Source organism: Taudactylus pleione, unplaced genomic scaffold, assembly GCF_031769625.1.
Source record: "Taudactylus pleione unplaced genomic scaffold, aTauple2 ptg000178l, whole genome shotgun sequence".
NCBI classification, from domain to species: domain Eukaryota; kingdom Metazoa; phylum Chordata; class Amphibia; order Anura; family Myobatrachidae; genus Taudactylus; species Taudactylus pleione.
This window is the reverse complement of record NW_028284580.1, coordinates 6,407,300-6,430,013: the sequence shown is the minus strand read 5'-3', so window position 1 is coordinate 6,430,013 and position 22,714 is coordinate 6,407,300. Positions and strand designations below refer to the sequence as shown.

General features: G+C 45.9%; 1 protein-coding gene across 4 annotated transcripts in view; it reads right to left on the bottom strand.

Annotated features, from left to right (window-relative positions):
* Nucleotides 1-9,871: 9,871 nt before the first annotated feature.
* Nucleotides 9,872-22,714, bottom strand: part of CSNK1A1 (casein kinase 1 alpha 1) — a 47,262-nt gene continuing 34,419 nt past the window's right edge. For 2 of the 4 annotated variants that reach the window (XM_088475774.1, XM_088475777.1), the window contains 4 exons: nt 18,732-18,806; nt 17,436-17,542; nt 14,975-15,123; nt 9,872-11,901 (listed from right to left, as the gene is read on the bottom strand). In XM_088475774.1, the coding sequence (XP_088331900.1) occupies nt 11,894-11,901; nt 14,975-15,123; nt 17,436-17,542; nt 18,732-18,806 (339 nt within the window). In that variant the 3' untranslated portion in view covers nt 9,872-11,893. Of the gene's footprint in view, nt 11,902-14,969; nt 15,124-17,435; nt 17,543-18,731; nt 18,807-22,714 lie in introns of those variants that run through there. The other 2 variants (XM_088475776.1, XM_088475778.1) reach the window with 2 other exon arrangements.

The following is a 22,714-nucleotide window of genomic DNA, read 5'->3' as shown; positions in this document are numbered from 1 at the left end:
TTCACAGGGCACCCGCCCTGACGCACCTGGCTTCATATGGGCTCTGTAACTGGTCACCGGTTTTCCGTCTCCCATTTCTGTGAATATGGTTCTTGTGTGTTTCAGTCTTCCTTCTCTCTGTTTCGTCTCCTCCTCCGGCCTGGGCTGCTTACCAACTGAGGTACCTGTAGCTCGGGGGCGGGGTATAGGGGAGGTTGGACCCAAGTGCATCCTGGGAGCAGCTAAAAGCTTTAACTCCGTGGTGCCCGAGGATCCAGCTATACCCCAAGGTCACCCTGTGGACCCTATGGACTTCGTAGAAACAAGAGATATGGTAAGAACTTACCTTTGTTATCTCTGTTATTCAGTAACTTGCAGACCGGCCTTTAAACTAAATTATGGTCTAGCCCCTACACTCCTGTATACATTACCACAAAAAAACTGTCCATATCAGTATCGTCATATTTGCCTTGATATCTGCAGTCCCAATGCATTAAACAGATTTGCAAGTATTCTGTATATGTGGCTAAACATCTTGTGCAAGAGAATTTAGTGCACGATGCAGACAAAGCCTGTTTCTCAAACCAGTCTTGTCTTGTTTCAGACTGATAATTACAGTCAGGAATGTGGGAAAGCGTTTTCGGGAAAGGGAGGGGAACATAAGGAGGCAGAAGTTATAAAACCAGTACGTAAGACTCTATATATGACCAACTAGGCCTTTGATAGGGCTTTATTGCAGATCATTTAGAAACAAAGTTTCCTTGATGGCTTAGAATATATACAAACTAGATATTTACTTTCCTGCTTGAAATCTGACTTTTGTTTGCAATTGTTAATAAAATAAGAATCTTTTAAAACAAAACATACACAATATAAAACACACTAATATACACACACAGTGGTGTATGTGACTTAACTTTCTGTCGATATGGTATGCATGAAATAATATGAGATATGGTAAGAACTTACCCTTGTTATCTCTATTTCTACGAAGTCCATAGGGTTCCACAGGATACCTTGGGTATAGGTGTGACGTCAGTCGTAGGGCACCAAAGAGTTAAGCTTTCAGCCTCCCAGGATGCACTAGGTCCCCCTCCTATACCCCGCCCCCGAGCCAAGGCACCTCAGTTAGTTACCAAGCCATAGGCCGGAGGAGGAGAAGGAAGAGAGAGAACAAAGATCTGGACACATACAAGAATCACATTCTCACCAGAGGGAGACGGAAAACCGGTGACCAGAGCAAAGCCCATCTGCAGCACAGGTGCGACAGGGCGGGAGTCCTGTGGAACCCTATGGACTTCGTAGAAATAGAGATAACAAGGGTAAGTTCTTACCATATCTCATATTTTCTACTTCAGGGTCCATAGGGTATCCACAGGATACCTTGGGGATGTCCCAAAGCAGTATCCTTTAAGGGTGGGGACGCTCCTGTGCAGAAAGGAGAATCCGCCGCCCGAAGGAAGCATCCTGAGAGGCGAAGGTGTCAAACCTGTAATACCTCACGAAGGTATGGACAGAAGACCACGTAGCAGCCTTGCAGATCTGAACTGCCGAGGCACCACGTCGAGCTGCCCACGAAGGACCCACAGACCTAGTGGAATGAGCCTTCAGAGAAGGAGGGACCGGTAGGCCTTCATGAAGATAAGCTTCAGAAATAGCCATACGGATCCAGGCTGCCAAAGTTTGCTTTGAAGCAGGCCAACCCTTTTTACGGAAGCCAAAGAGGACAAACAAAGCGTCCGACTTCCTAAACGAAGAAGTGCGGTCAACATAAGTCCTTAAGGCCCGCACAACATCCAAAGAGGCCTCACCCACGGAAAGACCCGGTGAGTTAAAGGCCGGAACAACTATTTCCTCGTTAATATGAAACTGGGAAACAACTTTGGGAAGAAACTCGGGCCGAGTGCGGAGCACTGCCCTGTTCCCATAAAAAACCAAGAAAGGGGGTCTACAAGAAAGAGCCCCTAACTCAGAAACACGTCTGGCCGAAGCAATGGCCAGAAGGAAAACAGTCTTAGCTGTTAGCCATTTAAGATCCACTGAGCCCAGTGGTTCAAACGGCGGTCCTTGGAGAGCCCTCAGGACCACAGCCAAATCCCAAGGCGCCACAGGTGGAACAAAGGGCGGCTGAATGCGGAGAACACCCTGCATAAAGGTGCGCACATCCGGGATTGTAGCAATCCTACGGTGAAACCAGATAGGGCCGAAACCTGTACCTTCAAAGAAGCAAGGCGAAGCCCATGATCTAGTCCCGCTTGCAGGAAGGCGAGAATCCGAGACAGACGAAACTCCCGCGGTGCATAACCTCTCGGTCGACACCACTGGAAGAACGTATGCCACACGCGATGGTATATCCTCGCGGAAGACGGTTTCCGAGCTCGCAACATGGTACGCACCACAGAGCTGGAAAACCCCCGGGACCTCAGCATGGCCGTCTCAACAGCCACGCCGTCAAAGACAGCCGAGTCAGGTCCGGGTGAAGGCAAGGACCCTGAGACAGAAGGTCCGGTCGTAGCGGCAACCGCAGAGGAATGTCCACGGACAGACCCTGAAGGTCTGAGAACCAGTGCCGTCTGGGCCACGCGGGAGCTATCAACAGGAGCGTCCCTCCTTCCTGTTTGAATTTCCGGATTACCCGTGGAAGAAGGGAGACCGGAGGGAACAGGTATGCGAACCGGAACGTCCACCGGACGGACAGAGCATCCACCAGAGACGCCCCTTCGTCTCTTGTGCGAGACCCGTACACCGGCAACTTGTTGTTGTGCCGGGACGCCATGAGGTCGATTTCTGGAAGACCCCACCTGTCCACCAGTAGTTGAAAAACGTCCGGGTGCAGGGACCATTCCCCCGGATGAACGTCCTGGCGACTTAGAAAGTCCGCCTCCCAATTGAGCACTCCCGGGATGAAGACCGCTGATATGGCCGGAAGATTGCGCTCCGCCCAAACCAGGATCCGAGAGACCTCTACGAGAGCCGCCCGACTGCGAGTTCCTCCTTGCCTGTTTATGTAGGCCACGGTGGTAGCGTTGTCCGACTGGACCTGCACCGGGCGACCCTGGAGAAACCGCTGTGCCTGCTGGAGAGCATTGAAGACCGCACGGAGTTCCAAGATATTTATTGGAAGCTCCGCTTCTGTCGGCGTCCACCTGCCCTGGAACAAGTGTGGACCCGAAACTGCTCCCCAGCCCCGAAGACTGGCGTCCGTTGTCAACAGGACCCAATTTGGAACCCAGAACGGACGTCCCTTGTTGAGGTGGGTCGTCTGTAACCACCACGCAAGGGACAGGCGAACCTCCTGGGTGAGCACAATCGTCTGGGACTTCAGAGACTGAGTCAGCCCGTTCCACTTGGACAGGATCAGGTGCTGCAGAGGTCTGGAGTGAAACTGGGCGTATTCCACCATGTCGAACACCGACACCATGGAGCCCAGTAACCTCATCGCCGAGTGTAAGGACACCCGGCGGCTGTGCAGACAACTGCGCACCCTTGACTGTAAAGCAGAGATCTTGTCCTCCGTCACGAAGATCCTTTGCTGTCCCGAGTCCAATAAGGCTCCAAGATGCAGAATCCTCCGAGACGGGATTAGAGTGGACTTCTGCCAGTTGATTAGCCAGCCGTGCCGTTGCAGCAGTGCAATGGTCAGGTCCAAGTGGCGTAACAGGAGCTCTGGAGATCCTGCCACCAATAACAGGTCGTCCAAATACGGCAACATGCGGACTCCCTGCAGCCGGAGAGAAGCCGCCATGACCGCCATCACCTTGGTGAAAACACGTGGTGCTGTTGCCAGGCCAAAAGGTAACGCCCGAAACTGGAAGTGGTCGCTGCTGATTGCAAACCTGAGGAACTGTTGATGGCGCCAAAGAATAGGGACATGCAGGTAAGCGTCCTGTATGTCCAATGACACCAAGTAGTCCCCAGATTCCAGCGCCAGAATGATGGACCGTAGGGTCTCCATCCGAAACTTCGGGACCCGCAAAGACTTGTTGAGTGCTTTGAGGTTGAGAATCGGACGATATGACCCATTGGGTTTCTGTACCAAAAATAGATTTGAATAGAAACCCTGGCCCCTCTGGGAGAATGGAACCGCCACTATAACTCCAGCCTGGAGCATAGTGTGCAATACCTTCCGCAGCTCCGTAGCCTTGTTCCGGTCTGATGGGAGACCCGTGGTGAAGAAGCGAGCCGGGGGTCTGTGCCGGAAGGAGAGGGCGTATCCGTGGGAAACCACCTCCAGAACCCAAGTGTCTGTCGTAGTGGTCGACCAACACTGGGCGAACTGTAGCAGGCGGCCTCCCACCCTGGGATCCCCCAAAGGGAGGCCCGGACCGTCAGGCCGCAGGCTTGTCATCTGGCTTGGGGGCCGGACGTCTGGTACTCCATGCCTGCTTCCGGGGCTTGACCGATTTCTTAGGGCCAGCCTGTCGAGGAAACGACTGTGGTTTGGGCCTGCCCTGGGCCCTAGATGACCGAAAGGACGATGGTCCCGAACCAGAAGGAGCAGCGGCCGACGGGAGACAGGCAGATTTGGCTGCCGCCAGCGTGGCCACAATCTTATCCAGATCCGGACCGAAGAGAACTTCTCCGGTAAACGGCAACGCTTCCAGACCTTTCTTGGAATCTGCGTCCGCCTTCCAGGATCGCAGCCACAAGGTGCGACGAGCAGCTACCGCTGCTGAAGAAATTCTAGACACCAGAGTACTAATGTCTAAAGCCGCCTCGTTGATGTAGGTGGCCGAATCACGGAGATTGCCAATCAACTCCGCCTGATCGGCCGGACAGTCGGATTCAAAAGAAGCCTCTAATGAATCCGCCCAGCGCTCCATCGCTCTGGCAACCCAGCAAATGGCCATAGCCGGCCGTGCTGCCCCCCCTGCAAGGGAATAAGCGGACTTCAGGCAGATTTCTACCTTGCGGTCCGTAGCATCCTTAAGGGAGGACATGGATGGCATCGGCAATGTGGCACTACGGACAAGACGGGTCACGTGAGAATCCACCTGTGGAGGGGATTCCCACTTCGCAAAATAATTATCCGCGAACGGATAAGCCACCGCCAGGCGTCTCTGCGGCTGGTATCTTTTGCCAGGTTGTTTCCACGCCTCCTCTAAATGGTCCACCAACTGACCCGAAAGAGGAAAGACTGTGGCATCGCCCTTCACATCTTTGAAAAAGGCATACTTAGATTTAGCCGCTGGGGGAACTTCGTCCTCAATCACCAAGGCTGTGCGGACCGCCCGAATAAGTCCAGGAATATATACTTTGGACTTAGCATCAGCGTCCTTAGTATGGAGAGGTTCCTGATCGTAAGGATCTAGAATCTCCCCATCATCAGACGTCCCTTCGTCATCCTCATAAGGAGCGGACAGAGACGCCACCGGCCTTTTATGAGACCGCATCACAGACTCCCCTTGCAACACATCCGACAAGTGCTGTACAGAACTCGTCAGGGAGTTAACCCACGCTGGCTCCTGAGAACCCGGGAGCGGGGAAATAGGGAGACTGTGGGGTACCACCAATTGTCGTGGGAACCCCTGCATGGGTGACGACACCACAGACTGCTGGGACAAACCCATCGGAGTAAACGCGGGCTGCGGAGCTAACTGGCCCACTAAAGCTGTTAACGCCTGAGCGAAACAAGCCCAGGGCGGCTCCTGTACCGGTGCTGTAACCGTAATAGGCCGCGCCATGGACAAACACTGCCGGCAAAGGCCCTCCGCGCTACCCTCCCCCTCCGCTAACGGTACTTTGCACGTGGTACACTGTAGCCGGAGGGGAAAATCACTTTCAGACATGATGGCACCACGTATGTGACCTCTCTCACCAATTAAGTATTAAATAGGCGAGAGACCACCCTGCAGCACCGCACCGCAAGGGCTTTAGCAGAAAGAACAGGGACAGTAATAAAGCTGACAGTTTAGAGAAGAAAAGATTACAGGCAGCAGCGCTAGCACAGTCACATACAATGCAGAAAAATAACAATTCCTGCACTAACAGCGCTGATCACTCAACTACACAGACACAGGGCCTGGTAGGACACAGCGCTGCATACACAGACCTGACCACAGCGGAGGAGAGGTATGCGGGGGGACCCAGACCACGATGCTTCCTTCCAGCGCTTCCACCATGCGTTCTGGAGAAGATGGCCGCCGAGGAGCAGAGAGGAGGCTGGCCTGGGGGAGGAGCGCTGCCACAGGACCAGTCGGCAGCATGCAGAGAGGGCTGTGTGCAGCGGGGGAGGCGCCGGCTGTGAGACAGGGAAGGCGCGCTCCCCTGGCATGCATTTAACCCCTGGGACGCCGCAGCGCTACCGCTCTGCTGCGGTCCGCTGTCCCAGGGGGTAGTGGAAGCGCAGGTTGGTCGCCTGGCTCCACGCTGCAGCCAGTCCCCAGGGAGCCCCCTGCCTGGGGACTTAGGACCATGTGATCAGCGGGGACCCACCGCGGGACCCCGCTGCTTACCTCTGTTCCCCTTGAATCCGGCCATGGTCCGGAGCATCTGGGGTCACCGCTAGCTGTGACCCCAGACGCCCACCAGCATCCCCAGATCAGTACCGGCGTTCTGGTACCGGCGGGGTGTAGGGAAGACAGCATGGACGTCAGGACTGACTGTCCATGCTGTTCATCCAGTTGTGCAGCCACAGCTGCATGAAGAATAAGCTTCAGGGGCTCTTCTAGCCCCCACTCCAACAGGTGCACCCGACTCCGGCCGGGCACCAAACTAAACTGAGGTGCCTTGGCTCGGGGGCGGGGTATAGGAGGGGGACCTAGTGCATCCTGGGAGGCTGAAAGCTTAACTCTTTGGTGCCCTGCGACTGACGTCACACCTATACCCAAGGTATCCTGTGGATACCCTATGGACCCTGAAGTAGAAATAAGAGTTGTAAAAGGTATTTGTTAACTGACAATGAGGTCATGTTTTAAGCCAATAATATTAGCTATACCATTGTATCCAGCTTTGCAGATTTTAAAAAGGATAGACGCCCCTCCACCAACAAAGGGGGGGGGGGGGAACCCCACAACCTTCTCATATGACAGTGCAACCTATAAATCGATACTCCATTATTAGAGCCAATCTGGAAGACTAGGATTCTTTAATGTACTGAAATTGATTGAAACAAAAGCAGCACAATGTTTCCCAATTGCTTAAGAATGACCTTGTTCAGCTAAGTGCACATAGTTCATGAAAGGTGTATTCAAACAGATAGGCTTACATACATATTCATTCTTTTCAATGGGTCTGGTGAATAACCAGATCAGTAATCAATACATATCAAACTAAGCATCCAGACAACTGGCGCTTGGTCCACCTGTATTTTACCCCCCATACATGGAAATCATTTTCCCAGTGTAATCCACTACACCAGAGAACACAAACATACACGCCATCACACAACAAATACCACCCCTTCCAATGCAGTTCTTACATATTAGGGCAATATAGTCATTACCAAGCTCTAACAGTATTATTACATAAAAAGTTTTACTTTGTCCATTTAAAAAAAATCTCCAAAAATCGAACACGAGGAAAGCATTTGTGAGGTACAACCACGAATCAATAACTCAAAGACCCTCCTTTAGCATCAAAACCAAGTTCTATATATTATATAAACACACACCAAATACACAGTCCACATGTGAAGTGGTACTTCTATTTGCAATTTATATTTCTATCTCTGGGGGAAATACTGAAAGTGTAGTTTAAGAAAAGTAGGGATAAATCTTGATGATTATATTCTACTCCCTTTGTATCCATGTCACAATTCACTTAAGTATAAACATGAAGCCCTATTTTAAAAGGGAGGCTGACAAATATTGCTCCATAAACCTCAGGACAAAACAAAAGTGCTCTTCATAGTGTTAAACAGTAATTTATTGATAAAATATAATTCTACTCCCATAAAAAAAAAAAGAACTGAAAAAATATCCACCAAAAACATGCTATACTGCGTACCACACAACGGTAAAACAGGGGCACATATATATATTTATATTAGTTCCTGTGATAGTAATCCCAGAATACCAGGTCTTCCACTCCAATTAGTCCCTGGCTTGAAAGTAGGGATCTCAACAATGCATTAGCTCAAAACAGACACGTTTTGACCATAAAGTCAATTTAAAGGAAATTACTGGTAGTCCTGTAAAGTGTTCTTTTAAGGATTAGTGTTGTATTTTGTGGCTTTAGTATTTTGTTTGGTTGTGTATACTTAAGGTATACCGACCCTGGTAATTTGCATATGGACAGTGGGGGAGCAACCATCACCTTACAGGACCAATGTTGCAGAGAAAGGAATTTCCTTTTGTCTACCATTCCATGAATGCCAAAATATGTAAATTCTCTGAGTGAAGAGCAAACTTTAACATTCTTGATATAGACTAGTAGATCCCTGGATTTCTTAAGCTGGGTACACAACTGAACCACAGTGCAACCCGGCGATGCAGCGATATATATCACAACGTCATACACACTACACGACCAGTCATAAAACAGCTTTATATATCGTTACATGCTTCATGTAATACCACATCGTGCAGAACATCCAATGGGATGATGTGAAAACGACGGATTGGTGGTACACACATCAGTCGTCACATATTCCCATCTGACGTGCTGTACACACGATAGCACATAGTGTACAGGAGAAACAATTAATTGGATACAATCACCCGACAATATATTGGGCTGTCACCCTGAAGACTGCATAGTGTGTACGCTAGAAGGGAATGGGTATGAAATGCCGCCGGTTCGATTCCCGTCAGCGGCAGGCCGACATCAGCAGAGTTCCGAGCAGCGGAAGGCCGACAGCGCTGGAAATACCGATTGTGGATAGGTGAGTATCTACTAACCTAACCCCCCTAACCCTCCTTAGGGGTGCCTATCCCTAACCCCCCCCCCCCCCCCCAAGTGCCTAACCCTAACCACCCCCCTCCCCGCTGCCTAAACCTAAGTCCCCCCCGGGGGTGCTTAACCCCAACCCTCCCTGCCCCTAGCCTAACCCTAAGTCCCCCCCGGGAGCCCTAAACCTAACCCTCCCCCCCCCCCCCCCCGGCTGTCCACTCGCGGCGCCCGGCATCACTACGATCGGGATGCCAGGCGCTGGGGAAATGTGGGTGTCTACATCTAGACGCCCGGCATATGACAGTCGGGAAGCCGGCTGCCGGTATTTAGGCAGTCGGCTTCCCGATTGCTTCCCCGCTAGAAATAGTGTGTTCTGGTGTCATGGAATTGGAAGTAAAATTGGAATGACAGTTACATCACCAAGGTGTGTACTGTAGAGTGTGGTACCAGTTTTCAATGGCCCTAAATAATCTCACTGTATAATAATAGCCTTCAAATTGTTTGGAATTACCCCTAACAAGCCTTTCCATTTTTCTTCTTGGCATGGTGTGGACAGACGTGAATAGCTCCAAATCAAACTGGCATAAGTTCTGCTTTTTATATTGGAATGGCAATATTTCCCCGATGAACAAGTAATGCAGGGCTTAGGATTAGTAGCAGACAAAAATGGCCTTATTGACCTGGAAGTAGTAAATGTGCATTTTTTTTTAGACAAAACTTCATGTCTGTTTCTTTTTCTGTTGACTAAATGACAAACCAAAATTTGTTATGGGTTATTTACCATAGGAGCTTATGGGCATCAAATTTTAGGACTTGGAGAAAACTAGATTTATTATGTCCCGATACAATACACACACACTTTCAAAGAGAAATTTGTCAGGATCTTAGAGGGAAAATAAAACATAGAAAAGGAAAAAATTTAAAAATGGTATTATACATTCAACTCGCCTTTAAAATCCATAATTGGAAGAGCTGGAACCACATAAATGTGTGTGCAAACAGCACCAAGTTTCTGCAGTGCGGACAGACGGATTAAAATAAATAAAATTACACTGTTGAGTAATTACCAGCATTTTTGTCTTTATTATTTTGAGTTGGGCACAGGAACAAGAGATGGGCAGTACCAGAGAACTGCTTTCTGAGTATATTCTGTGTAATTGGGTCACTTTAAAACGGTATAAGTGTTAGGCAATTATTGCAAATCAGGTTTGAGAAGTAGCTGCATGCATGCAAAATGTGTGATCCCAACTCAAACACTCCAGTGTGTCATGTGTGTCTGAGCCATTCCATCATGGCAAAGATTAGGACAATCCCTATAGTAATAAAGAAAACCATACCTGTTAAACCTGAACTTAAACAGTACAGAGCACTTACATTCCATAGTAGTAGGCCAGTCTCTACCTAGGGGAAACTGTAAGCTCACGTAACCTTCCATTTTGCAGCTTGATAGGGAACCAAACCATAAAACATCTCCTTAAACCTGGAATTATATGTATCCATGTTAAAGCTTATGATATCCTTGGGCAAAGCTAAAATGATGGAGTGTAGTGAAAAAATAAAATCATTCAAGCTTAGTGAATTCTTGTCACCAAATGTTGTTGGTAGGGGCTGCACTATGCATCAAGCAACTATGGTGTATTACAACAAACACTGAAACTGATGCACAAAATACTTAAATTTTGGCAACTTTACCTATAGATAGCAAGCAAGAATGCATGCTAGATCCATCTGCAGCAGCTCTTCTGTGATTAGCCCTGCACAATAGCTAGAAACCTCTCTAACAGTGTCAAACACCGTTCTTACATTGACCGCAGGGGGCACAGATTTAGAATCCACTAGATCTTCAGTGAAAATGCATATAGCTTAACAGTCAGAACAAAAAAAAACCAACCATTTAAAAAAAAAAATTTTTAAGAACAAAGTAGTAACAGATTTAGGATAATCAGAATATTATGCAGCTAAAAAGGAAAAAACAACCTAATCTAAGTACAGAAACAGGATAGATTTTTTTCATTTTTAATGAACTTTTAAACAAACAAAAAAAAAAATTCAAAATAAAAACATATCCCAGATCATGTTTACAGTGATTACATTTCCTAAGCCACTTAAACAAGCTTTTAAAGATGTTATCTAATTTGACAAAAAATGCTTTTATTTGTACAAGTTATTTTCCATTTTCTAAAGACTAGAATTGCTACGCTGTCATTTTATGTTGATCTGCACTGTAGAACTTGTCCTTTTTTAAAAACCACAAAAGCTCAGTTTTATGATCTGCTTAAAATTGTAATCTTTGGTTAAATTAGGGACATTAACTGGATTCAGATTCTCTAGAATTGGCAGACTATTGTTTTAACAATATCCAGGACATTTCCTCTACAAAAAGAAGCTGCTAGGTCAGTGGGTCCTAATAACCTGGACCGATGCAGTCACCATAACCCCAACAAGGTGACAAGAGATTGAATTAAAGTAATAATGTCTAGTTACCCATGCACAGCAGGTGGCCCATACTGTGCAACAGCTAAGAATGGTTTAAGTGTACAACTTAAAAAACATAGAAGTTATAAGTGAAGTAAACAGGAACAATGGAGAGCGCTTTCTTTTAGACCAATGTTGTCACAACTGTCTCTATGAAACCATTTCATGTTGTTCTTCTGAAGCTGGTCACGAGCAGTATAAAAGGTTCAACATGTTAACCATAAGGGGGGAGAAGAAAAAGGGAAAAAAAAAAAAAAAAAATTGGCATATGCACAATTTCTTCCACCACTGTCGAAAGTCAGGTAACTGAAACACCCTTCCCATGCTTTTAGAGGGGTAGGCGGGAAAGGAATTGCAATAAAAAAAAAAAACTGGACACCATGTTTCACTAATCTTAGTGATATTCACAATTATTAACAGCAGCTACAGGTCAGCACATCGGTCGCCGCAGGTAGCCAGTTTTGACTGAAATTAAGTTCCTTTTACACCAAGTAAATGGTCTCCCACAACAACTGGCAAGTGTACATATGAACTAAAAATCTCTAGGCTTTAAAGGAAGTGACGGGTCCAGCTCGTGCCAGGTCTGCGAAGTCTTCTCCTTGAGTGATCAAAATCCTGTTGGAAAGAGCAACAAAGAGGCAAAAGGTTTTTACTAAACTATATTGGGCAGAATGAAAATCTTACAAGAAATATGTATTACAAGCAAGACCAGAGCTTATATGTTGGGAAAGTGTGAAACACTAGCATGTTTGTACAGAAACTAAACAGCCTGTAGGACTGAAGACTGAATCCTGACAATAGATGATTCCAGTCTGGGCTCATTTTTATTACAGGTGACTTGTGAAGCTTAAATAGTTCTAATCGTTTACCAGCTTTATGTACTATGTCACTGCTATTTCTGGAGGAAAAGAAAATAAGATCAAACCATTATTGAACAAGCTATAAACAGAAGCTCCCCAAATAAGCTTTTTATCCTCCATTTAACAGCAAAAGAAATAATAAAAAAAAATACAAATATATATATTTTTGTAATTAAGCATTGCCCAGGAAGCTTTTCAATCTAACACAGATGGGCTGTTAGGAACCCAAAGCCTAGCTGTAGGTAACCTTCCTACAAAGCTGGAAGATTAATTATGGTTGCATCAATAATACAGAGGAAGCACTGTCTGCACCCATGGACACAAATGCCAACAAAACACAGTTGCCAAGAAACCCTGACCGGCAGAAGCTGACAGATTTCATATGGTGTTACAGAGTAAATGCCTCCTGTAACGCATCAAGATTAGTGGTTTTTTTTTTTTCTCTTCCAGTTGTCTACATACTTTTCTATTATTTATGAGATACAGTAACCTCTCTACAGGTAAAGAAGCAGTCTTCCAGTCAATCATGAAATTCAAGTTGTATTGGTGTTACATTACGCATACATGATTACATACCACTAATTTCCTAGTGTTTGTATGGTATGGTAGGTGTCATTGCTTAACAGAATTCTGCTCCATCATTAGTACTCTGTATAACAGCATGCACAGCACAGAACTCAATAAGCCCATCGATTCACAGAAGCTGCCGTTACAGATTTTTAAACTTCAAACTTCATGGCGTATTTTAGACCAGGATCCAAACAAGCAGAATTACTATAGAAAAATGGTTTGACTGAACAAGCAGGACAATTCCATAAACCATAATTTTCCATGCACAAAGCACAACTAAAGCACATTTACAAATGAACAAGTTGACGCGCATCCGTCAAGAAAGTGGGTGACAACAGTACAGCATGATTTTCTCCCTATCAGTAATGATCCCGACTCCAAAAGAGAAGTAGAAAAAAAAAAAAAAAGTTACGACTTTAGCTCAAGTCAAAGTTTGAATAAAAGAATTTATTTATATTTATATATATATATATATATATATATATATATATATATATATATATATATATCATAAAGCACAGCATAACACTAGTCTTCCAATTTATTTGTAGGTTGCATGGGAAAAAAATTAAATAAAAGCAGCAATAAAATGTTGATAAAAATATAGACAAGCAGAGGAAAGCACTGCCGGTTATCAAATACACTTTGGAAAAAAAAAAAAAACAATTTCCTACTACATGAACAGGCTTACTGCCTCTTTATATGGTCTGGCATGTTAATTGCTTCCAGCCACTAAATGCTCCTGTTCGCAATTCTTAGTGATAGGTTTTGCCCCATCTCCAGGTGACCACATTTTTTGCATTACACCCAGCCCTGGTCAGATTTCCACATCCTCCCTTTGTGCAGATAGCGGTCACAAGTTCACTGGCAGGGTGATAGACCTGTGGACAGCAACATGTTTAATATGGTACTCCAGTCTTAGTGATCACTGGTCTGGTGGTAAAACAAAAGGACATATATAGAACATGTAATGAAAAACTTGGTCTTGCTCAGGAAATACACATATTCAAAGTTTAAACACCCATTTTTACATTCCCTTTAAAAATTAAACACCCTATGACCAATTAATGGTCAGACAAAAGATGAATGCCAAGTGGAAAATTGTGATACTCCTGTAGTGTGTAAAATCAGACCATGATAATGCAAAGTATATGTCATGGCTACACAAATACCAAGGCCGCATAGTAACCACAAAAATGTAGGTGCCATGAGCGGCTTTGGTTGCAGGTCTACTATTGTACATTTTTCATGGCTTTCCATTGGCTTATAGATTTGTTTCCTGTAAACCTAAAAACACAAGTTACCCTATAGGATATGAAATGTCAAGTTACAGGACCAGTCTAGATAGTACACCCATGTGGGTGACCAAAAAATTCTGGCTATGGATGCAGTATGGGCAGACTGACCTGATCACACAAGGCTCAATCAATGTATGTTGTTTATTGGGATATCTAGTGAAAACAACCCCCATATCCCAATGTTCTAAAAAAATATACAATTTTCCAAACATATAAGGTAACTTGCTGGTTCTTCAGATTATCTAATGGAAATGCTAAACTGTAGGTTACAGAGACGTCACACTGGACCTATTTATATGGTCAATCTATTAAAGCATACAGGAGTGCACTCAAAACTCTTGGAGGTTTAGAAACTTTCATTTTTATAATACATAAACCCACTTCAGTTCCAAAAACAGCTAAGGGTTTAATAGGCAATCACAATTTTCCACTGAGTTTCACAGAGTCCACCACCACATCCTCACCAGCATAATGCCAAAGGGACCTGAAGCTGGTCACAAATCCCTTTAGCAACAGAAGGGCAGAAACAGAAATACATGTAATTTAGGGGAACAAGAGGGAAGGCAGAGCTCCTGATAATCCTTTAAGTGTTAGGTCCAGGAATGTGAACTAAAAAGCCTCCACATTCACACCACCAGAAACTGGTACCCACAATTGGAAAAGGGAGTTAATGCATGAGAGAGATGCAGTTGTTAAGATGACCCGACATCCCAGAATATGAGAGATTGCTATATATATATTGATACACATATAAGGAAATTTGAATTTAAAGTTAGTAGTCAAATTTTCCAAGGACGTCTTTTGTTTTTCTTCACTTTTTCCTTTTAGAAGCCAAATTGGTATAAAAACCACCTCCTCGATCTAACACTCTTAGTTGTTAATCTCCAAATTGAGGTTTTTTTTTCCTAAATTTTTTTTTCTTCTTTTCCCTGAAACGTCTCTTGGTTCTTGGCTACTAACCTTTCATGTTACTCTTGGATTTGTCAGTTTGCTTGCCTGTGGGGGTTTGGGCTTGCTGGCCCTGCCCACTGGAGGAGGCCGCTTGCTGAGCTGCCTTCTGCTTCAGCATTGTCCAGTCAAATGTGTAGTCATATTGGTGGTTCAAGGTTCTGCAAGAGAAAACAGAGTCAGACACAGATTGATCACCACTGTTATAAATATTGAGATCTACACAAACGCCACCTTTTTCTTTTTACACATTTATTTGAGGAAAAAAAAAAACAAACAAAAAAAAAACAGTTTAAATTCTCAAATTCTTTTTCACATCAAATGTAGAGAAGATTTACTTATGTTAGGCATAAACGTTCCCCACTCCATTAAGCTTGTGGAACTTTCACTCGCTGCATATATTTAATATCTACGGCTTTGTTTCAGGTCATGCACAGCACTGGAGTATGAGGCATATGAATACACATTAAGGTTAACTCCCATCAGCTTCAACACTGCTTAGATTTCTCTCCATAGCATGATAGATTTAATACATTAGCATTATAATCCTCAATATTAAAGTAAAACACACACACAAAACCATTCATAATAAATGATTAAACAACCTGGTTTTGGATATATGTTTATACCCTCACAGTTACCATTATAACCTTGCTCAGGTACAGCCAATCACCTTCCAGCTCACACAACAGGGCAATTGGCCACCACCTAACAATCGATTGTATTGGTTTTGATTACTTTTGAATAAAACTGACTGTTCCTTGAGGATTCCACTACTAGTAGTGCAAGATAATACAAATAATTTAACAAAATGAAAAAAGGGCTTTGGGATAAAGTTGTGGAAAGGCACAAGTTAGGAGAAGGATACAAAAATAGTTCAGTCGAAATATTATTAAGAAGTGAAAAGTATGTCATCCAGTTTGGAGAGATGTCCCGATCTAGACAAAGCCAGGTAGATATTGGGCAAGTTAGCTACCGTGGGGCCAATGGCAACTTGAAGGACTTACAAGTCAATGGGCGGAATTCAATTGTTTCTACCACCCTTCGCGCCCGACGGAGCTATTCAATTCTTGCTCCTGTCGGGCACGATCAGCTGCCAGCGCTCCATTTCAGCTCGCAGCCCCAGCGGGGTGCGAGCTGAAATGTGCGAAAAGTGAAATGTTTGGGAACCCAAGCATCACTTTTGGCGGTCGCACCCAGCGCTTCGGTCGGGGGTAGCTGCTTTACGTGGCTAATCCCGACCACTTTGGGTGCGTTCAGCGTGAAAAATGGCAGCAATTGAATAGCGGCCCGCGATCCCGTCACTTTAGATGGGAGATCCGAACCGCGTAAACAATTGAATTCCGCCCTTTATGGCGGAAACTGGTCAGTCTGTGTGCGAGACAACTATTTCACTAGATTAACCCAAAGCTGGTCTGTATGGCAGGGTGGGAAGAAAGGCACCTTTTCTGAAAAATGCACACTCAGCGCTTTGCAAAAACAGAAAAAAAAACCCACTAGAAATATTTTGAGGCAAAAGGCTGTATGGTAAGATGAGACCAAAATAGAACTTTTTGGACTAAACTGCAAGTGCTATGTTTTGTGAAAACACAAACACAACATACCTACAGGGAAGCATGTGGTGGCAACATTTTGTGGGGATATTTCTCTTCAGCAGGGACTGGGCAGTTTGCCAGGATTGAAGGGAAGATGGATGCTGCCAAGTACATCCAACTTCTTGAAGAAAACCTGCGACCCTCTGCTAGATAGCCGAACATGGGCAAGTGGTTCACCTTCCAGCATGACAAAGACCATAAACATTACACCAGGAAAAACACAGTTATTTCAGGACAGGAAGATGAATGTTATTGAGTGGCCAGAAGTCAGAACACTGACCCAACGATGATAGAAAATTTGTGGATGAACATAGACAGCAGTCCATTGCCGTCCACAAAATTTGACTGAACGTGAATAATTCTGCAAGGAAGAATGAGCAAAGCCAATGTAGGTGCTCAAAGCTGGTGCAGAAATATCCATACAGACTGATGGCTATAATTGCAGCAAAAGCCAATTCTACAAAGTATCAAACCAGGGGATTGCTCACTATTCCGTCCCTATTTTAGTTTTTCATTTCTATATTATTTTTTTTTTTTTAAGTCATTTTCAGTCCTGTTGCTTTTTTTCCCACTATTAGCCAAATATGTAAATAAAGCTAGAAAAAGCTTTATTTCATATATATTTTATTTTCCAGGGTGTAAAGTGACCAAAAAAAAAAAAAAAAAAAAGGATTTTTATAGGGTATGATTATTATCTGTAGCCACTGTAATAATGTAGACAGGACAAAAGATTTGCTCGACAGCTTCAGAGCAAAGGGCATTAAAAAACACAAATCAGCTTAAACAGTTTTTGGACTCTTCCAGCTTTAAAAAAGGTAATTAGCAGCAATGACTAGTTTCAAAACACAAGAAATAAATACATTTTTACAAATACAAACCTGAACAGAATTCTGAAGAGCTGCCTCAGATACATGTAGTCTGGTGCCTCCTCAAATCGCAATCCCCGACAGTAATTTAGATACATGGCAAATTCTGCTGGAAATCCCTGTAATAAGGAGCATATAAGAACTTTGGCTTCAAAATAATGCAACTTGACAAATCTGTGAAATAAGACGTTCCATGAGGCACGGAGTAAAAGGTTTCCAACCAATCAACTCTTCTAATTAAACAAAGATCATAAAAAAAGAAAAGCTCAGCAGGCAAAGAAGGGATATTACAAAAAAAAAAAAAGTGGAAGATTTTTTGGATCCATTGGGAAGGTGGGTGAAGTGCACAGCCGTAGGTTTCCTTGCTCTTCAGGAAGCTTTATAGAGTAAAGAATATTTCTATGATTGAAGCTTACTTCATCTGAGTGCATGCAAAATTAATATTTGATAAGAAATCAAGGCAGCCCTCCAATAAGCATACACTTATATTTAAGTAGCCAGATTGGTGCATTGGCAAAAAAAAAAAGAAAGTGTACACAAACTTGAAGAAAAATGAAAACATGCCAGCCAGGCCAATGTAATTTAATTATTGTTGAAATAATGGCATGCCTATGGTTATTTAAAGGAAAAAAACAAAAAAGTATAAACAAATATACAATAATTCAGGCGCAAAAACCACAAATAAATTAACTCTCTTAAGACAAAGCAGCTCCTAAAAATGGGGTGGGGGGGAGGTGTCTATTCGGATTCCCCTCAATTTACAAAAAATAAAGTGTCTTCATTATCTTTACCAAAATTGACCCCTAGAATAAATTTATGATTCAGTTATATACTGGTTTAGGGTGACTGGGAACTGCTCTATGATTGACAAGACAGTGGGAACAGAAGTCTCTGCAATGAGCTCAGCTGTTACACATATTGCTAGTAGACGCCCATCTTAATTACTCCTAAAGGCTGTTACCCAAGCCTATTAAAAACAGTGCCAGGTTAAGATTCTCAATGTGTCTTTTTGCACATGATTTATTTTGCAGGATATTTAAAGTTCTATATTCAATTCACCAACCTGGCCAATGGAGAAAATAAACCGTATTAGTAGTTTGCTACTGAGGGAAAACAGATTATCTACTAAAATGGGCAATAATAATCCCTACCCATTGGTAGTAAATTAAGCCAAGTCTTATTATGTCAACCAGCAGATGCTGACGTTGTAGAACAGATGTAAGTCCGTATATTACCTAATCATCAGGATATGGATAGATAACCTATGTAGTTTGAGAAAGCAGTGTCCTTACTTAGCCGTACACTTACCTTGCACAAAACCTCAACAGGAGTGGACATCTTCTTTTCACTTATCTTTTCGTACTTTTGTTTCTTAGTTGCAGCCTGCGGAACATGTGGTTCACAATATAAAAATGTTGTGCAATACCAAATTAAACTGGGAGGATAAGATAAAGAGTATTCAACAGGCTTCTAAACTAAGCTGGAGACATGGGAAGAAAAATTAGTTTATTTCCATATAGCCTACCCACAGAATAGCAGTAGTAATTGGCATGCTAGATCATATAGCCATTTATTGGCCTACTTTAATTATAGAAACAAACGCAGCCTTTATCCTGCCAACAAGCTTTGCATCTCAGGCAGCCACTATCCATATTAAGAGGCTGCAGTGGCCCAGACATGGTCATTCTCTCCTTACCACCATAAAGTTGGTTTACAGCCCACAGATAAGGGGACGGTAAAGGAGCCCTACCAGCATTATCTTATAAAATATGAGATATGGTAAGAACTTACCCTTGTTATCTTTATTTCTACGAAGTCCATAGGGTTCCACAGGATACCTTGGGGTATAGGTGTGACGTCAGTCGCTGGGCACCATAGAGTTAAGCTTTTCAGCCTCCCAGGATGTACTAGGGTCCCCCTCCTATACCCCGCCCCCGAGCCAAGGCACCTCAGTTAGTTATCAAGCCATAGGCCGGAGGAGGAGAAGGAAGAGAGAGAAAAAAGATCTGGACACATACAAGAATCACATTCTCACCAGAGGGAGACTGAAAACCGGTGACCAGAGCAAAGCCCATCTGCAGCACAGGTGCGACAGGGCGGGAGTCCTGTGGAACCCTATGGACTTCGTAGAAATAGAGATAACAAGGGTAAGTTCTTACCATATCTCATATTTTCTACTTCAGGGTCCATAGGGTATCCACAGGATACCTTGGGGATGTCCCAAAGCAGTATCCTTTAAGGGTGGGGACGCTCCTGTGCAGAAAGGAGAATCCGCCGCCCGAAGGAAGCATCCTGAGAGGCGAAGGTGTCAAACCTGTAATACCTCACGAAGGTATGGACAGAGGACCACGTAGCAGCCTTGCAGATCTGAACTGCCGAGGCACCACGTCGAGCTGCCCACGAAGGACCCACAGACCTAGTGGAATGAGCCTTCAGAGAAGGAGGGACCGGTAGGCCTTCATGAAGATAAGCTTCAGAAATAGCCATACGGATCCAGGCTGCCAAAGTTTGCTTTGAAGCAGGCCAACCCTTTTTACGGAAGCCATAGAGGACAAACAAAGCGTCCGACTTCCTAAACGAAGAAGTGCGGTCAACATAAGTCCTTAAGGCCCGCACAACATCCAAAGAGGCCTCACCCACGGAAAGACCCGGTGAGTTAAAGGCCGGAACAACTATTTCCTCGTTAACATGAAACTGGGAAACAACTTTGGGAAGAAACTCGGGCCGAGTGCGGAGCACTGCCCTGTTCCCATGAAAAACCAAGAAAGGGGGTCTACAAGAAAGAGCCCCTAACTCAGAAACACGTCTGGCCGAAGCAATGGCCAGAAGGAAAACAGTCTTAGCTGTTAGCCATTTAAGATCCACTGAGCCCAGTGGTTCAAACGGCGGTCCTTGGAGAGCCCTCAGGACCACAGCCAAATCCCAAGGCGCCACAGGTGGAACAAAGGGCGGCTGAATGCGGAGAACACCCTGCATAAAGGTGCGCACATCCGGGATTGTAGCAATCCTACGGTGAAACCAGACAGATAGGGCCGAAACCTGTACCTTCAAAGAAGCAAGGCGAAGCCCATGATCTAGTCCCGCTTGCAGGAAGGCGAGAATCCGAGACAGACGAAACTCCCGCGGTGCATAACCTCTCGGTCGACACCACTGGAAGAACGTATGCCACACGCGATGGTATATCCTCGCGGAAGACGGTTTCCGAGCTCGTAACATGGTACGCACCACAGAGCTGGAAAACCCCCGGGACCTCAGCATGGCCGTCTCAACAGCCACGCCGTCAAAGACAGCCGAGTCAGGTCCGGGTGAAGGCAAGGACCCTGAGACAGAAGGTCCGGTCGTAGCGGCAACCGCAGAGGACTGTCCACGGACAGACCCTGAAGGTCTGAGAACCAGTGCCGTCTGGGCCACGCAGGAGCTATCAACAGGAGCGTCCCTCCTTCCTGTTTGAATTTCCGGATTACCCGTGGAAGAAGGGAGACCGGAGGGAACAGGTATGCGAACCGGAACGTCCACCGGACGGACAGAGCATCCACCAGGGACGCCCCTTCGTCTCTTGTGCGAGACCCGTACACCGGCAACTTGTTGTTGTGCCGGGACGCCATGAGGTCGATTTCTGGAAGACCCCACCTGTCCACCAGTAGTTGAAAAACGTCCGGGTGCAGGGACCATTCCCCCGGATGAACGTCCTGGCGACTTAGAAAGTCCGCCTCCCAATTTAGCACTCCCGGGATGAAGACCGCTGATATGGCCGGAAGATTGCGCTCCGCCCAAACCAGGATCCGAGAGACCTCTACGAGAGCCGCCCGACTGCGAGTTCCTCCTTGCCTGTTTATGTAGGCCACGGTGGTAGCGTTGTCCGACTGGACCTGCACCGGGCGACCCTGGAGAAACCGCTGTGCCTGCTGGAGAGCATTGAAGACCGCACGGAGTTCCAAGATATTTATTGGAAGCTCCGCTTCTGTCGGCGTCCACCTGCCCTGGAACAAGTGTGGACCCGAAACTGCTCCCCAGCCCCGAAGACTGGCGTCCGTTGTCAACAGGACCCAATTTGGAACCCAGAACGGACGTCCCTTGTTGAGGTGGGTCGTCTGTAACCACCACGCAAGGGACAGACGAACCTCCTGGGTGAGCACAATCGTCTGGGACTTCAGAGACTGAGGCAGCCCGTTCCACTTGGACAGGATCAGGTGCTGCAGAGGTCTGGAGTGAAACTGGGCGTATTCCACCATGTCGAACACCGACACCATGGAGCCCAGTAACCTCATCGCCGAGTGTAAGGACACCCGGCGGCTGTGCAGGCAACTGCGCACCCTTGACTGTAAAGCAGAGATCTTGTCCTCCGTCACGAAGATCCTTTGCTGTCCCGAGTCCAATAAGGCTCCAAGATGCAGAATCCTCCGAGACGGGATTAGAGTGGACTTCTGCCAGTTGATTAGCCAGCCGTGCCGTTGCAGCAGTGCAATGGTCAGGTCCAAGTGGCGTAACAGGAGCTCTGGAGATCCTGCCACCCATAACAGGTCGTCCAAATACGGCAACATGCGGACTCCCTGCAGCCGCAGAGAAGCCGCCATGACCGCCATCACCTTGGTGAAAACACGTGGTGCTGTTGCCAGGCCAAAAGGTAACGTCCGAAACTGGAAGTGGTCGCTGCGGATTGCAAACCCGAGGAACTGTTGATGGCGCAAAAGAATAGGGACATGCAGGTAAGCGTCCTGTATGTCCAATGACACCATGTAGTCCCCAGGTTCCAGCGCCAGAATGATGGACCGTAGGGTCTCCATCCGAAACTTCGGGACCCGCAAAGACTTGTTCGGGACCCGCAAAGACGTGCTTTGAGGTTGAGAATCGGACGATATGACCCATTGGGTTTCTGTACCAAAAAAAGATTTGAATAGAAACCCTGGCCCCTCTGGGAGAATGGAACAGGCACTATAACTCCAGCCTGGAGCATAGTGTGCAATACCTTCCGCAGCTCCGTAGCCTTGTTGCGGTCTGATGGTAGACCCGTGGTGAAGAAGCGAGCCGGGGGTCTGTGCCGGAAGGAGAGGGCGTATCCGTGGGAAACCACCTCCAGAACCCAAGTGTCTGTCGTAGCGGTCGACCAACACTGGGCGAACTGTAGCAGGCGGCCTCCCACCCTGGGATCCCCCAAAGGGAGGCCCGGACCGTCAGGCCGCAGGCTTGTCATCTGGCTTGGGGGCCGGACGTCTGGTACTCCATGCCTGCTTCCGGGGCTTGACCGATTTCTTAGGGCCAGCCTGTCGAGGAAACGACTGTGGTTTGGGCCT